General features: G+C 38.5%; 1 protein-coding gene across 1 annotated transcript in view; it reads left to right on the forward strand.

The window, feature by feature from the left end:
• Positions 1-3,511: 3,511 nt before the first annotated feature.
• Positions 3,512-17,432, forward strand: part of GPR158 (G protein-coupled receptor 158) — a gene marked incomplete at both ends in the record, with an annotated part of 431,513 nt that continues 417,592 nt past the window's right edge. Inside the window, one exon of the mRNA XM_081298275.1 lies at positions 3,512-4,413. Within this exon, the coding sequence (XP_081154401.1) occupies positions 3,512-4,413 (902 nt within the window). The remainder of the gene's footprint in view (positions 4,414-17,432) is intronic.

Here is a 17,432-nt window from a genome sequence, read left to right on the forward strand (position 1 = left end):
AAGATTCACTTTGGCACATGTTTCAGAAGTTTCAGTTCATGGTCAGCTGGCTCCATTCCTTTGGACCTGAGACAAGGCAGAATATCACGGCTGAAGGGGATGGCAGATGAAAACTGCTCACCTCATGGCAGCTAGGAAGCTAGAGGTGAGAGGAAGAGGCCGAAGATAAGATATAGCCTTCCAGGCCATGCCCCATGACGCACTTTCTCAAATTAGGCCTTACCTCCTACAGTTTTCATCACCTCCCATTAATGCTATCAAATTATTCAATGTATTAATCCACTACTGAGGTCAGAGCCCTCATGAATAAATCACTTCCCCAAAACCCCATCATTTGAACATCACTGCATTGGGGACCAAGCCTTAAACACATGAACCTTTGATGAACATGTCAGATTTAAATTATAACAGATGTGTACTAGAAGGAGGACTGGAATCCTGGATAATGGCTTATGAGGTACTCCAGCACTACCTGAATGTCAAATCCTGAGCTCAGATACGTTTGTATCTCAAGACACAGAAAGTTTAACTGTCTTATCAGTGCTACAAAACAATAGAGGGATTAGAACACAGGTATTTTGATTAAATTACTTCTAGGGGTACCTCTTAATAAAAGAATATCTTCCTTTTTAACTTAGGTACTAGAAAAATTGAAAGAATTATTAATAAGTTATGTAGGTTTTCTAAAAAATCAGTTAACAAGGAAATTATACCTTAGTTTTTAGATGGTTAAGTAAAAGAAAAATCAAAATGTATACTGTAGTAAATTAAACAAACAGAAACTAATTCTGTAATTATTGCTATAAATGCTATAGTAAAGCATTAAACTGAAATGAACTTTACTTATCATAGGAGCATACATTGCAAAGCAAAATTTAAACAAAAACTCGAATATGAACATGAAATCTACTTGTAAGTAAATGCAAGTTTAATAACCATTCTTTACATAGCTATAAAACCTGCTTGGAGACCACGAATTGCAGTTTGGAAAACTGGTTGCTATAAGTTATTCCTAAAGCACTCATTATTGGCATATGAGGCAGACTTCTCTTGAGGTAAGGAAATGAAGTTTTAAATAATTGGCTTCATCATCATGACCTTCTGGTTCATTCATCAGTTTGGCAAATATTTAGTGAGAAGCTACCATGATCCAGGTACTCAATATACTACAGTGACCAAGGTAGAAAAAGATTTTTGCTCCTTTGAAATTTACATTTCAGTGCCTAAGTATTGTTATGGTCTGTATAAAGTTTGTCCCCAAAGGCTCATGCACTGGAAGCTTGATCCTCAGTGTGGTGATGGTGGAAACTTTTAAGAGGTAGTGCCTAGTCAAATTAATTAGTTCATTGGGATTCTACCCTCATGAAGGGATTAAAACTTTCTTGAAAGTGGGTCAGGTTGCATGGGATTGGATTAGTTCCTACAAGAGTGGGTTGTTATAAAAGAGTTGGTTTAATCTCTTGCTTCCTATTCTGTTATATGCACTCCCTCTCCCTATTCCTTATTGTCTCAAATATGATACCATTTCCATGTTCTGATGTAGCCAGAAGGCCTTCACCAGGGGACAAAATTATGATGATGCCTGATCTTGAACTTTTAGTCTTCAAAACTATGAGCTAAATAAGTATCCTTTCTTTATTTATTATCCACTGTCAGTTATTTTGTTATAGTAACACAAAACAGACTAAGACAGGTATTTCAACAACAGGATGAAATGAAATGGTACACTAAATCTAAGAAGAGGTATCCTGGAATGCCAAGAGTAACATTTTTTTGTTACTTGGGAATTAAAGGTGAATTTAGGATGGTCTATTTGTCTTTTTTTTTTTCTTTCTAATTTTTTTGTCTTTGTTGGGAAACTTGAAAATAGAGGTGCATAAGCATTAGATGCCTACTCTATTAATCTATTAACAAGATTCAAATAAAACAATTAGACTGTGTTAAGTGATTTCCAAATAATTTAGGGAAATGCAGTTCTTTCTTCTACATGGACATCTTAACCTTATAACTAATCAGGAGTCTCAGTTCTTACCTATCAATTCTAGGAAACCCCAGTCAGAAGGATTTCCCTTCTTACCCAACACAGATGCACTTTTTTGCATTCTCATTCTCTCACAGTCACATGTTGTGCCCCTTTGACATATTCTCTCCCTTACACATCTTTATGTTCCTACATTTTTCATAGGTTCCCCAATCCTAGATCCCAAGAAGAAATTTCTTATTGTTTTGTTCTTAAAGTTCAACCAGTAGATGTCTCCATTACTCTCCCAAAGCTGAGACCAGCCTCAGCAAGTAGGTTTTAATCATTTCTTTAACCGACAACAAGGAAGAAGATTTGATAATTTGCCTAAAAATGAGCAGATTCTCAGGACACATCTCCATCCTACGTTCCTCCCTCCCAGTTTCAGTCAAAAATGAAAACTACTCTCTTCTCCCTCTTTTCCAGGCAAAAGAAAAGGCTGATTTAACTAAGAATTCAAGACACCAACACCCTCCTCCTCATTATGTCCAAGTTTCCTTCGCTCTGAGCCACCCAAAGCTTGCTTCTCCCTCACTCCCGCCCACCCTTCCCTATCCCACCCCTGCGGGTTTCCGAGTCATCGGTGTACGCGAGTGGGTGAAAGGACTCTGCGCGGCTGCCTCCCGCGCCGCCGCCTGCTCCTCCGCCTCCTCTGTGCCGCCTCGGATTCAGCACTGGACAGCTCCCGCCCTACCCCAATAAATGGCAGTCAGCTGATTGACAGCAGAGCCGACCAAACAGGGAGCAAGACGGCTTGAAGCCGCCTTCCAAGGGTTTGGTTGCGGCCAAGCTGCCTCTTTAAACTGGTTTTCCTCCCGAGAGCAGGGAGAGGCGGCAGTGTGGTTTGTGGCCAAACCTAAAGGCTCCAATTAACCAGCTGCCTGGTCCCTCCCGACTCCAGAGAAACAGACGTCTTAAAAGAAATCTCCGCTCCTTGGGACTCTCTCCTACGCTCGCCGTGCAGTTCTGGGTGCGCGTTCCCTGCCTCGGGTCGAGGGGGTCGGGAGGAGCCAGAGCAGGGAGGCGGGAACGACCTGCCACGGGTGAGATGATGGAGCAGCGTCTTCGGCGGCCGCGGTGGCAGCAGCAGCAACAGCAGCAGCAGCAGCAACAGCAGCAGCTCTTGAACACACCTCAATGAGAGCGGCGGTGGCAGAGGCTGAGCAGAAAGACGTAAGCAGGCTAACTATAGCTGCCCGGAGCGCGAGGGGATGTAACCTGGTCTGCTCCAGGCTGCAAGGTGCGTAATTCCGAGCCGACCCAGTGTGGAGCGGGTGCAGCCAGCATTGCCACAGGTGATTTGATTTCCTGTAACCGCAGTTTAGCCAGCTGGGCCAATTTCGAAACATTTTTATTTGAAAGTCTTTTTGGACTGGGAGCCGTCTGGAGAAGAGGGAAGACCCCCTAGTAAAAGTCTTACTGTTGATAAATTGACGATCGAAATTCAAAAAGTGACTCCTCCTGTTACCTCCTTTCCTCTCTGCGAGACAGATGGGAGCCATGGCTCACCCCTTACTCCTCTGCCTCCTGCTCGCTCATCTGGGACTGGGAGCTGTTGGCGCCAGCCGCGACCCTCCGGGACGGCCGGATTCCCCTCGAGAGAAGACCCTGAGGGGGAAACAGCACGCGCAGCAGCTAGCTAGAGCTTCTGCCTCGGACCCCTCGGCTCCCTGGAGCCGCTCCACCGACGGCACCATCTTGGCGCAGAAACTCGCCGAGGAGGTGCCCCTGGACGTGGCCTCTTACCTCTACACCGGGGACTCCCACCAGCTGAAGCGAGCCAACTGCTCCGGCCGCTACGAGTTGGCAGGCCTGCCGGGGAAGTCGCCAGCCCTAGCTAGTTCCCATCCCTCCTTGCACGGGGCGCTGGACACGCTGACACACGCCACCAACTTCCTCAACATGATGCTGCAGAGCAATAAGTCTCGGGAGCAGAACTTGCAGGATGACCTGGAGTGGTACCAGGCGCTGGTACGGAGCCTCTTGGAGGGCGAGCCCAGCATCTTTCGGGCGGCCATCACCTTCACCACCGAGTCTCTGACCGCGCCGGCCCCGCAAGTCTTCCTCCAGGCCACTCGTGAAGAGAGTCGCATCCTGCTCCAGGACCTGTCCTCTTCTGCACACCACCTGGCCAACGCCACTCTGGAAACCGAGTGGTTCCACGGCCTCCGGCGCAAGTGGAGGCCCTATTTACACCGCCGCGGTTCCAATCAGGGGCCCCGGGGCCTGGGCCATAGCTGGCGGCGCAGGGACGGACTTGGCGGGGACAAGAGCCATGTCAAGTGGTCTCCGCCTTATCTGGACTGCGAGAACGGGAGTTACAAGCCAGGATGGCTGGTTACTCTTTCGGCTCCCTTCTATGGGTTGCAGCCTAACCTGGTCCCAGAATTCAGGTAGGGAGAGAAAAGGGCAAAAGTAAAGTCGTCCTTCCGGTTTTGCGGGTGGGTACCTACGTGGGGGAAGAACGCTTAACTCTCTGTGACACTTATGTTTCCTACCGTCAGAGCAAAGACATAGGCAGAAGGATACCGCAAGCGAGTTCATGTGTAGAGTGGTGAGAAGCCCCCACTTCTGTCAGCTTGAGGCACCCAGTGAAAGGATCAGTTTCCCTGCAAGTAGTCAGGGAAAGGGAAGCACTTAGAGTTGAGACTCTTCGGCAGCTCTATGCCTCCCTCCAACTTTCAGGATTGCAAGGAGGAGAGTTCCCCATTAGAAGTGGTGCTGCAAAATTTGGGGAGTGTGGGGTGCACCCAGCAAGCAGAGTGGTGAGCATCAGATTAGGGAAGGGAGCTGGAGATAAGAGTTCTTGTGTCTGTCACTTGGAGTTAGCCTCTGTTTTCTGCGTGTATGGTTTGGGGGACCAGCCTGCTGTCAGTCAGTTACCAGAGCGTATAATTAAACCTGTGCTATCCCCTGGGTGGTTCTGGCGACTCAGCAGTGAGTCACTCTCAGCAGCAGAGCTGTTTCCAGGATCTACATTTGGCAATTTAGTCAGTGTACTCCTTCTACCCATCTTCCCCCTCTTCCCAATCGATCTTTCCTTCCTGGTGCCGTTTTTTTTTTTTCTCTTGTTCCCTGTGTGTTAGGCATACCTAAGGTTCTCAGAGCCCTTTATACCCCCACACACTTTATAAATGAACCTAACTGCATTATGTTAGGGATGGAGGAGACAGCTCTAACTGAATTCACTCAGGAAGCTGAAACAGTTCTATATTTACTGTCTGAAAGTACAGTGAGCTGAGAATTTGCAAATTAGCAGGTTTTAACTTCAATCCTGAGAAGTGCTGACCTTTGTGGTGAGAAGTTGTAGAAGCAGCCTTTATGAATGCAAGGAAAGAGCAGAAATTCTGAAGAGGGGTTGGGAGAGAGCAGCAGATTCACTAGGATCCTCCTCAGTTCTCAAGGTAGGAGGCTCAGGAAAGAAGGTCTTGAGGGGCTGAGGTTGCTTCTCTACTTTTTAGAAACCTGGGAAGAAGGGAGAAAACTTTGTATGTTTTTTTTTATTATTATTTTATTCCTCTGGCATAGCAAGAATGGGATGCTGACCTGCTGAAAGATATTAGGTCAAGTACTGGGTGGGTAAGTGAGGAAATAAGACTTCTCTTGGTATTGCCATTTACTGCTGAATGGCCCCAAACAAGTTGCTTAACCTCTCTGGCTTTCAGCTACTTTTCAATCAAGTGAAAGTTGAACTAGAATAGTCTCTATGGATTTATAGAGTCATAAAATTCTGTAGCTTTTAGTGCTGGCAACACTTGAGAAGACATAAATGAGAAACAACTCCCTTTCTTTGACTCCATATGACGTGTGTGTGTGTGTGTGTGTGTGTGTGTGTGTGTGTGTGTGTTTATGAGTCTTTTAAAGATCTATCTTAAAGCAGTAACTTACTTTCAGGATAATCTCATTTCCTCTTGATTCCTGTAGGATCCTATTAGTAAGAGCTGAGCCCAGCTTTGAATCTTTGCCATATTGTATGCTCAGAAGAAGAAAGATCAGCAGACGCAATTCACTGCCAGTAAACTGTTTATGGTCTTCAGCTGGGCCTTTTCAGGGAGTTTCAGATCTATCAATCTACGCCTCTCTGTCTATCCATCTACCCTATTCTATTCTATCCTATTCTTTGCTAACATTCACTCTATATCAGGCTCTTTGCTGTTTTGCAAAGACAATCTTGATTGATTCTATGGTTTAGGTTTTATTGTTTTATCTATCTTACAGAAAAGGAATCTGAAGGACAGAGATACTAAACTTCTTGCCTAAGACTGCACAGCAATTAAATAGTAGAGCCATGATTTAAATTTCACTTTGCACTTTTAATTATTATGGTAAACTCTATTTTATGAAGATGGTCTTGGATCATTGCATACAGTGTAACTGCTGCATAAAAATAAGTGTGCTTTCAAGGGTCAGATGTGGAGAATGGGGATGAAAACCACTCATTTTCAGAACTGTTTCTCTTAAGGATCAGAAAGCATTTGTTCCCTAAATGATCTTCAGCTAGGCCTTTTCAGGAAGTTTCAGATCTATCAATCTATGCCTCTCTATCCATGTACCCTATTCTATTCTAATATTCATTCTATATCAGTCGTTTTGCTGTGTTGCAGGGACTATCTTGATTGATTCTCATCATGATCCTAAGAGTTAGGTTTTATTGTTTTCCCTGTTTTACAGAAAAGGAATCTGAAGGGCAGAGGCTGGCCTCCTGCCAGCCAAGGTGAAAGGCTGACACAAAGGGTCTGAGGTTGTGAGAACTCACATGCCCCCTACACATTTTCTTTTTATTATATTGAGAAAATAGTTTTCTCTTTAAGTACTTCCTTAGCCATCAGTGTGTTCTTCAGCCAAGGCTCAAAGCCAGGCCATTTATGTCTAGCTGACTACAGAAGATGGCTAGTCTTGATAGCCTCACAAAGAGCAAAATAAGGGCTCCTGTGAGTTCTTCTGCCTTGTGTTCTGTGCCTTTCAAATACTGTATTAAAGTTATGAACAGATTTTACCTAGAAGAAACAATTTGTTTCTTCATGAAACAACTTTACCTGTTGTTTCATGACGAAACAACTAATTTCATTCTTAGATCTCTCAGGTAGTTACAACCTCAGAAAAGTTGAGCAATCTGCCCAAGATAATACAGCTAGTAAATCATGGTAAAATGAGAAAAAAAAATATCAAGTTTGTAGTAACAGCAGAAATGGAACATAGGTCTTTTGCCTCTGGTTTACCCTATACTTGGTAAATGTATACCTGAAGCATGTCTCTGTGGCTCTCTGGACCTCTGCACACAACCTATGTTGGGGACATGCTTCATTCTCTATCATCTTTTCGGACCCCACCCACCCCAAATAGCCCATAGAACATAGATGTCAATTTAAAAAAAGGATTATATTGTTTATTTTACATATTTGAGTTAATATTTAAATGGAATTTTTCTCTCTTCACACTTACTAGAGGAAAAGCTTTTTTTGTTTGTGATGTTGTATCATTTAAGATGTGTTTTCTAAAATTCTATAGTTCAACTAAGTAATAGGTAAAGTAAGTGCATAAACCTGAAGTGAATTTTTGGAAAAATGTGATTAGGACCCCTAATCATAATTTTAAATAGTATTTTGAACGTGTTAAAGAGTTACTTGCAAATAGTCTTATCTATAATGAAAAAAATCCACTGAGAATGATTTACTTATGGAAGAGAAAAGGAGAAAAAAACATTGTGTTAATATTTCCATTTAAAATCAGCTAATGGGGCTGGGATTGTGGCTCAGCGGTAGAGTGCTCGCCTAGCATGTGTGGGACCAGGGTTCGATCCTCAGCACCACATAAATATAAAGGCATTGTGTTGTGTCCATCTACACCTAAAAAAATATTTAAAAAAGATCAGCTAATATTTCCCCATATCTCATCTATAAGTTTTAAGCATTTCAATCATATTATATTTTATTAAAAAAAATGTAAATCCAAAAACCTGAAGTTCAAAAATAAGGAGGAGAACATGGCCAACTACCTTTTAATATTACTGTTTATCACTATAAAAATTGCTTGGAATAAAATTTATTACCCTCTGTTTCAGAATGAAATTTAAAACCTTGTATAAGATACACATACGAAGAGAAGTCTATTGTTCATCCCTTTTCTCCTTTCAAAAGTGTCATTCATTTCTCTTAATTAAATGTTTCTTGAGTCTTTTGTTATAGACTGATAATATAAACATTTTATATCCCATTTTCTATCCTAGCAAAAAAGAGAAAGTAATAATTGAAGGTATACTCTAAAATATCTGCTTATGACATTAAATTTGTGATGTCCTTGTAGAGTTTTTCTTGAATTAGAGTTCTTTGGTTTGCATAGTAATTTTTCTTTTCGGAACTTAAAGTGCCTTAAAGTTGGATTCCATTTTGCTGAATTCATAAATATCTTTCTTGTGGTGACTGAACTTTAAGGTGCTTTGGATGGGTAGAATATACTTAAGTGTTAAATTTAAATGAAGGTTGAATTCTTTAGGGAATTATTCTTTTCTTGGTGAGCTGAAAAAAATTGTGAATTTGTTTGACTCCATCTTTTCATTTTGTAGTTGAAAAAACTGAGATTCAAAGAGCTAAAGGAAGTTGTTAGAAATGGGACAGTTCTTTTTTTCTCAAGTTAGAATTAATGGGAACCAATATTCATTGAGCACCTACTTTATGATTGATGTTTTACCTGTACCACTGCATTTCATTCTTAGATCTCTCAGGTAGTTACAACCCCAGAAAAGTTGAGCAGTCTTCCCAAGATAATACAGCTAGTAAATCATGGAGTCAAAATCAAATTTACATCTACCCAGCTATGAAAACACTATAATTTTTCCATTACTACACGATGCTTTCTACCTTTTAATTCCTAATTTTGTTTTCACCTTTCTCTTTAAAAATATAAGATGGTATTGGCTGGAGTCAATTCTTATATTTGGCCTAAATAAGTGATATTTACTTATTCATTTTTGGTCAGTGATACAATCAGATATATTATATAGTGAGAATAATATTAGAGTTAACCACTTTGCCTCATGTGCCCATTTTGTCTCTGGCTGGCTGTATTATCTGTTTGGAAATCAGTGTCTGCATAATTAAAATGTGGAAATAGGATTGATGATCTTTTCTTGTCTTTTAACTTTATTCTATAAGTTCTTAAGTGCCCTATCCAAATGATCAACAAGCAGTTTTGGAAAAAGGGCTAGTTTATGTAAATCCAGTATGTTGTTAAATGATATTGATGGAGGAGGAATGTCAGACCTGGTATTTGGCTTTATAATACTTTACAGAAAATCCAAAAAATATATACTGAGTTAAGTATGTAAATTAATGAAAATGAGAATTCCATTTCAAAATAAGAATAAATCTGATCTGAGTTTCTATATTTTGAAAGACTACCTGAAATTTCTTTAAACTCAATAGGAGTTTACAGATTATTCACAGATTTTATTTAAACCAAGGACCTCAGTATACCTTTGTAAATTCCCTGAAGATGATCAATGTTTGGGTATTTTGGAACTCCTTACTTTTAAAAACAATCCATTTTCAATTTGCCTCTGTTGTTGACTTTAAAATATCAAAAAGAGCCATTTATTGTGGTGTAGCAACAGCAAAGAATTATCTTGCCATTTTGTAGAATATGCATTTGGAAGCCGATATGGGATTTCCCAAACTTCTTAATAAAGAGTGTATACCTACTCTCTAGAAAATGAAGTGATGCCTTACTAGTTCAACTTTACAGACTAAACTTGTGGATAAATCAAATGTTACTTTCAACTTGAGAAAGTTAGCAGTTTGCTATAATACTGTCCAGGTTTTAAGGCCTTTTATGTTCTTTAGAGTGCTATTGAATTCAATAGCATTTTATGATTCTGTTTTAATATACTGGGATGTCAAGAAGTATGTTGTTGATGTCATTTTGCTCTTTGTTCCTACAGCAGCATTAGGGCTCTATCTATTTTCTTTCAGTTATGGTTTGATGTTTGAAGGGTTATTTAAGCTGAATTACTAATAGAGCACATTGGGATTTTGATAACTTTGGCAGCTTGATGGTTATTATGTGCAAATAGGCTTTTCACTGGTACTGGGGTGATGCTTCGGAGGGTTCAGCCAACAGCATTATTAAACTGTTTCCCAGCACAGCAATGTCATATGCATCGGGGTGGGGCTTGTTTTGCTGGTCTTTTAGCCTTATCTGCTTTTAGTAACAATTCATTTCTATGTGCAATTTCCATCTGGGCCAGGCATTTGTTCATCCAACAAATCTTTCTTCCCATAGGAAAAATCTTTATCTATAACAATATTAAGATAAAAAGCTATTCCATGAAATACTTTATTCAGTTTAAAAGATTAATCCTCTGTTTAAAAGTCTTTCAGAGGTTTTTTTCCCTTCCCCCTTTCCTACAATGCTAAGTCTAGTATAGCAATCAGGACTGAATTTCTTTGTTATACCTAAGAATGTTATAGTGCCTCAAAGCAATTATAGGTTACATCTAGCTTCATTACCTTCATTATAGGTAGAATTTATAGAAAATACAGATTAGCTTAACTGTAATCCAACCCCAAGATTGGAAAATTTATTAGAGTTACTAATCCCACTAGTTAATTGAGATCCAGTTAATTTTTATTAATATTTGTTGTAACTTCCTCCATTTAAAAAATGTTAAATAAAAGATGACAATGTAGAATATTTTTCTTAGCCTGTCAAGTTAGCAAAGTATAATTTGAAAAGAAAAACTTGAAAAGAGATACCTTAGAGTTACATAAGATTTTGGGTATTGCTTTAACCCAGTTTTCTCACCTTTTATGTGTTCTCTCCAATGTGTATGCTTTGTTACATCATTATGGAAAGACTTGTATGTAATAACATGACACATGGCTTTTATATGAGAAAGGGAAAAAGACATGATAGTAAAGAAAAATGTATTTTATCAATTCTAAGACATGCTTTATTCATATTTCAATGTCTCATATTGAACTGTCTTATGATGGAGGGCATGACATTTTCAATTGGTTTTATTTTCTTTTAGTGGTACACAGTGTCACAGTGCATCTTTCAATTAATGGCATCTTATATTTGATGAAATAATGACATTAGGAAATGGGAAAATGAGTTTTATTCAACAACAAAATTCTATTATTATCTATAACTTATCCAAGATGCAGCAAAGTATGTATAGATGAAAACCTGAAATGTAGTTCTACCTTACTGCTATATGTGTATTAGATTGCTAGTTTTCATAATAATTTTGTTAAAAAGATGAGTTATATTAAAACATATAACCATATATATTTTTTTGATACTGGAGATTGAACCCAGGGCCTTGTACATGCTAAGCAAGCACTCTACCATGAACTACAATTGCAGCATCCCCACCCCCTTCTTTTTGGTACTGAGGATTGAACCGAGGGGCACTGAGTTATATCACAAGACTTTTTAATTTTGAGACAGTGTTTTGTTAATTGTTGGGGCTGGCCTTGAATCTGCAGTTCTCCTGACTCAGCCTCCCAAGTGACTGGGATTATAGGCATGCACTTCTGTGCTTGGCACAACCCTTTTGAATTTTGATTTTGAGAAAGGGTCTCACTAAATTGCCCAGGCTATCCTTAAACTTGTAATCCTCCTACTTCAGCTCCCACATAGCTGGGATTACAGTCATGTACCCAGTTTACATTTTCTTTTTTAATGTATGTGAAATACACAAAACATTGAACTAGAAACTATAGAAACTTTAATTTTTAAATTTATTTGTATTTTTATTTGGTTTTTAGTTATTATACATGGCCATAGAGTATATTTGACATATTTTTACAAGCATGAAATATATCTTATTCTACTATAGAAACTTTAATTTTTAAATTTATCTGTATTTTTTGTTTTTTTTTAGTTATTATACATGACTATAGAGTATATTTAACATATTTTTACAAGTATGAAGTATATCTTATTCTAATTGGGATTCTAGTCTTGTGGCTGTACATGATGTGGACATTCACTGTGGTGTATTCATATACATACATAGGGAAGTTATATCTGATACATTCCACTCTTTCCTATTCCTGTCTGTCTTCCCTTCCCTTCATTCTCCTTCATCTCATGCACTGAACTTCTATTCTTCCCCTTCCACTTTGTTGTGTGTTAGCACCCACATTTCAGAAAGAATATTTGACCTTTGGTTTTTGGGATTAGCTTATTTTGCTTAGCATAATAGTCTCCAGATCCACCTAATTACTGGCAAAAGTCATAAAGCCATTCTTTTTATGGCTGAGTGATATTCCATTATGTATATATTCCACATTTTTTAAATCCATTCATCTGTTGAAAGGTACCTAGGTTGGTTCCATAGTTTAGCTGTTGTGAATTGAGCTACTATAAACAGTTATGTGCCTGTATCATTGTAGTATGCTGATTTTAAGTCCTTTGGGTATGTAACAAGGAGTCGTGTAACTGGCTTAAATGGTGATTCCATTCCTAGCTTTCTGAGGAATCTCCATATTTCTTTCCATAGTGGTTGCACCAATTTGCAATCTTACCAGCAATGTATGAGTGTACCTCTACCACGCGGCCTGCGCAGTGGTTTCATTAATGAGGTTCTGGCATTAAGTTAGTTAGAAGAGATCAAAATAAAACACACAGACAGTACCTTATTTTATATTGCTAAGTCCGAGACGGCTCGCCTCCCTGATTCCCGCCTCCAGCCGCCCAGCAGGGCAGCGAGGATTACTCTGGGCTAGCAGGAGAGAGAGAGAGCGAACACGCCGGGGAGTAGCCTTTTATTTGGGGGACAAGAGATTCAGGGGAGAATTCCATCCAATGAAGGTTGAGGGGGGGCTGTACTCCAAGGTCAGGGTCAGTGATTGGGTCTCCAGGGTCAGTGGTTACACACACCCCCACACGGATGGGCTGTCTCATCAGGAAAGGGTCGGGATAACTCCGACACAGCCATAGTGCCTCAGGCCCTTAACGGGAGTCACCCAATCACGTGTCAGAATGGCTCCCCACATGTACCCTTTTCTCTACATCTTTGCCGACATTTATTGTTACTTGTACTCTTGATAACTGCCATTCTGACTGGAGTGAGATAAAATTGCAGTGTAGTTTTAATTTGCATTTCTCTAATTGCTAGCAATGTTGAACATTTTTCATATATTTGTTGACCATATGTATTACAGAAACTTTTATTTTTAGAGTAGGTTAGTCAGGGATCATAAAAATCTTCCTCATCCCATCTGGCAAAGTATCTAACTCATAGTGTGGGAAAATGCCTAGCATATAAAGAATAAAAGACCACTGATAACTAGGAATAGGATGGAGTACATATGCCTTTCCTTTCTAAAGTTCTTAAAGTTTTCAAATTAGAAGTAAAAACATGTTTTATAGCAATGTAACTAGTTTTAGTCATAGACTTGTGGTGGAGATGGACATTTTTTCTTTTTCCCAGTCAGTTGTTTTGTAATAGAGTTCAGTTTTCCTCTTGTTTTATGCCTCAGATCACTGAGTAGAGCAGGGTTTCTTATCCTTAGCACTACTGATGTTTTGAGCTAGGTTATCCTTTTTGATGAGGATATCTTGTTCATTTTTTAATATTTTACAGCACCTCTGGCCTCTACCCATCTCTACTAGATATCAATGGCAATGTCCCCTTCCCCTCAGTGTGATAACCAAATATGTTTATAGATATTGTGAAATATACCCTAGGGGCAAAACTGCCTGTCTGAAAGCCACTGGTGTAAAGGAACATATATGACACACCACAGATATAATATACTATTCTGAGGCTATCCTTATTTCAAAGGTTCTGCATGCATGTGTACATGTGTGTATTTATATATATGTATATACACATGTATTTATGTGTACATGTACACTTATATATACATGAATTTGTAACATCAAATTTCTATTTATTTATTTAGAATATAAGCTCATTATATATATAAAACCCAAATGAATGAGAACTAGAAAATTTGATGAACCAATGGAACATTAATTTATATTTATATGTAAATTGTGAATACATTTTCAGGTTTTTTTCTCTTCCACTTTCACATGCATTTAAAGTCCAGATTCAAAAGTCACTTTTCCAATTCTTTATCACAAACAGCACTACTAAATCAATTATTGGACCTTATCCACAGGTTCAACAAAGTAATACTATTGAAATTCACAAAGCAGAATGGATAAATACATGAAAGAAAAAATGAATCACCCCTCAGTCCTGGTAATGGTCAACGTGTCAGTAAATGACCCCCATCAAAGTAATTATCAACATGTCTACTTACCAACCCAAAGGAGAACTAAACACACTCTCTTAGAGCATGTCTGTATACTATTGATCTTATATGTAAAATATCCCTAGCTAAGATATAGCTAGTGAGTTCTTCTCCAATACCTGTACTGTTCCCTGTCTCTCAGAGTGTGTCTTTCTTTCTCTCGATAAATTCGTTCTGTGCCTCATTTTGACCCATCCTTAAATTTCTTTCTGTCATGATATCAAGGACCCAGTCTCTGAATTGAGGTCTACCACCCTTTTGGGGGACCTCCTCAGGATCATGTTCTAGTGACATCTTGTTTTATTGTAGTGTTCTTGTTTTATTTTGGTTGCATGTCTCTTTTTTCTTCTTCTTTTAGTCTTGGTTTTCTTGCCCATTGCCTTTCTTAGCTCTGGGAATTTGGATTTTCCAGCTTCTCTGATGAGATTTTGGTCAAAGAATGAGCTATTTCTAAATGTTCCATTCTTGAATGTGAATGGATACACTGGGATATTTGAAATGTAAGGGAGGTAGACACTGAAAATACCACTTATTTGCAAAAATGTTTGGTACTTTTCATGCTCCCAGGCTTAAACCTGCAAAGTGAAGAATAAAAGGCAAGGCACAGTAAGCAAACACCCGGCAAAGCAATTCCTTTTCTTATCAGCATGTCTAGGATGACAACCTATAGGTCCTTGACTTCTTCCAAGTTTGCGGCTGGCAAGTTCTGTCATTTGGCATTTCCTGACACATACTTGGTCACCTTTTATGGTGCAGTCTAAGATACCAAGGTCAGGGGCTGCCTGAAGAATTGCAGGTAAGAGACACAGGCACAGAAGTGAGACTGGAAGAGCCAGATATAGACCACAAAGGTCTGAAACATGAATTTTGAGGGGGCTGATTGTACACGACAAAAAAGAAATATTGGCAAGGAGTATCTCTCATGAGCACAAACGTCAGAAATTGGGATTATGGATTTTAGGTAATAAAAACATCATCATTATCTTCTCCAATATGACAACTGCATAACTTTATATTCTTTTTTTCTTTCGCCATCCTCATATTGTTGTATTAACTGTATTTTCATTTTTTATTGGTTACTTTTAGTTTGTACCTATAAACTTTAGTCTATTCTTTACCTTTCTTCCTTTGCCCTCCTACTCTTATAATCTATTCCAATATTTTTAGATAATTAAAAATGATACAATTAATATTTTATAGTAAAAAATTCTGTGCTTTGTCTATTAGTTGTCTCTAAGGGCTGAAACTTGGATAAACTTCACTGTTCAACAGATCATCTCTGTCTGATCATTTGCTCAAAACCATGCTACATTTAGTTTGTATATGTTTGCATCAGAAATTTTAGTGTATTCCTTCCTACTCCTTGGAATTGCTGATTGCCTGTCTTTTTAAAAAAATTGTTTTATTTGTTTTAATTAGTTATACATGACAGTAGAATGTACTTACATACTTTGATATATCACACATAGATGGGATATAATTTCTCATTTTTCTGAGTATACATATTGTAGAATCACATTGGTCATACAGTCACATACATACATACAGTAATAATGTCTGTTTCATTCTACTATCTTTCTTATCCCCACATCTCCTGCCTTCCCCTCCTTTCACTTCCCTCTACCTAATCTGAAGTAACGCTATTCTTTTTTTTGCCTTTATACATGTACTTTTTTTTGCATTACAATTCTTAATACACATATGTACCACAATTTTTGTATCTCTGTTTGTATATAAAGTATGTGCCACCCAATTCAAGTCTTCATATATGTACTTTGTATAATGATGTCCATCACATTCTACCATCCTGCTAATCCCCTGCCCTCTCCCTTTCCCTCCCACCCATCTTCCCTATCTAGAATTCATCTGTCTTTTTAATGTTAAAGAGACAAAAAGGAACCAAGCAACTTACTCATTTCTAAAACCATTTAACTTCCTTAATCAATCATTCTATTTGTTGAAGAAAACTCATATTTTTGTTGGAGACATTCTTATTTGCATCCCATGATTTCTAGAAGTTTCTTTAGATCCTCTGCAGAACAATTATCATGGAAATCTTTTAAAATTATTGACCTTTTAGATTATGTATAAATTATCTTTTGTTATCTGAACCATCACTGTTGATTCAAGGTTCAGTCATTTAGGTTGTTCCTACTGTTCTTTTTCTCTATGCCATCAGTTCTCCTAAAATGCAGTCCTTAGTTGATCATTCATTTTATGACTGAATGAGTAGGTTAATTTATATCATTAGCTGGCATAGATTCTTGTGGCATTTGGGTAGGTCTTGTTGCTGAGTAGATCTCCCTCTCTCTCTCTCTCTCTGTCAGGCTTCATTTACTTTAGGCTGTCTGAGAAGGAAGTTGGCAGTATCTACTCCCACCTAGACCTTTACTCTAAGGGACTATAGAAGAGCTAATAATCATTCTAGAAGCTTTATTTCTTCTCAGGCAATTCTTTCAATATATGTACAGAACAGTTTTTGGATTTTTAGCTTTAGAATAAATGCCATCATTGCACATAAGGAGGGGATGTGTCAACCCATGTAACTGTTTACAATGAAGTCTTTGAATTACCCTGAAGTTTGCCTCAGTTCCTACTTTCACTCTTTGTATTTGCTGACTTTGAGCTTAAAATATTTCTGGAAGCTCTGTTGAATGAGTAGTTCCCACCTCTGCTTCAGTCTTCTTCTGAACCTATTCTGAGCTTAACTGGTACCACTCAGGCTCATTATCAGTATGATTATTGTTAAATTCCTGGTCAGTTTCCTTTCCTCATTGTACTTATTCCCACTGTACTTATTTGCTATCATTACAGTTGGACTTGGAGAGCAGGTGATAGAAAAACACATGCTCAATTGATGATCTTGAACAAGAACTTGAACTTAGGTCTTCTGATCAGTCAGCTTATTCTTACATCTATTCATATTCAGCTTGGTTTTACTTATTAGCTTTGTGTTCTTAGGCAAACCATTTCACCTCTTTGTATACCAAATTTCTTTTTGAGGGAGAATAATATCAGCCATATGTAGCTGCAATATAAATTGGGGAGAATAATACCAAATATAGTTTAAATGAGGATGTCTGACACATAATAGGCACCCAATAAATGATAATTAAAAATTTAGGCTCAAAGTAGGCAAA

Source organism: Spermophilus citellus (genome assembly GCF_964194105.1).
Source record: "Spermophilus citellus genome assembly, chromosome: 6".
Lineage (NCBI taxonomy): Eukaryota > Metazoa > Chordata > Mammalia > Rodentia > Sciuridae > Spermophilus > Spermophilus citellus.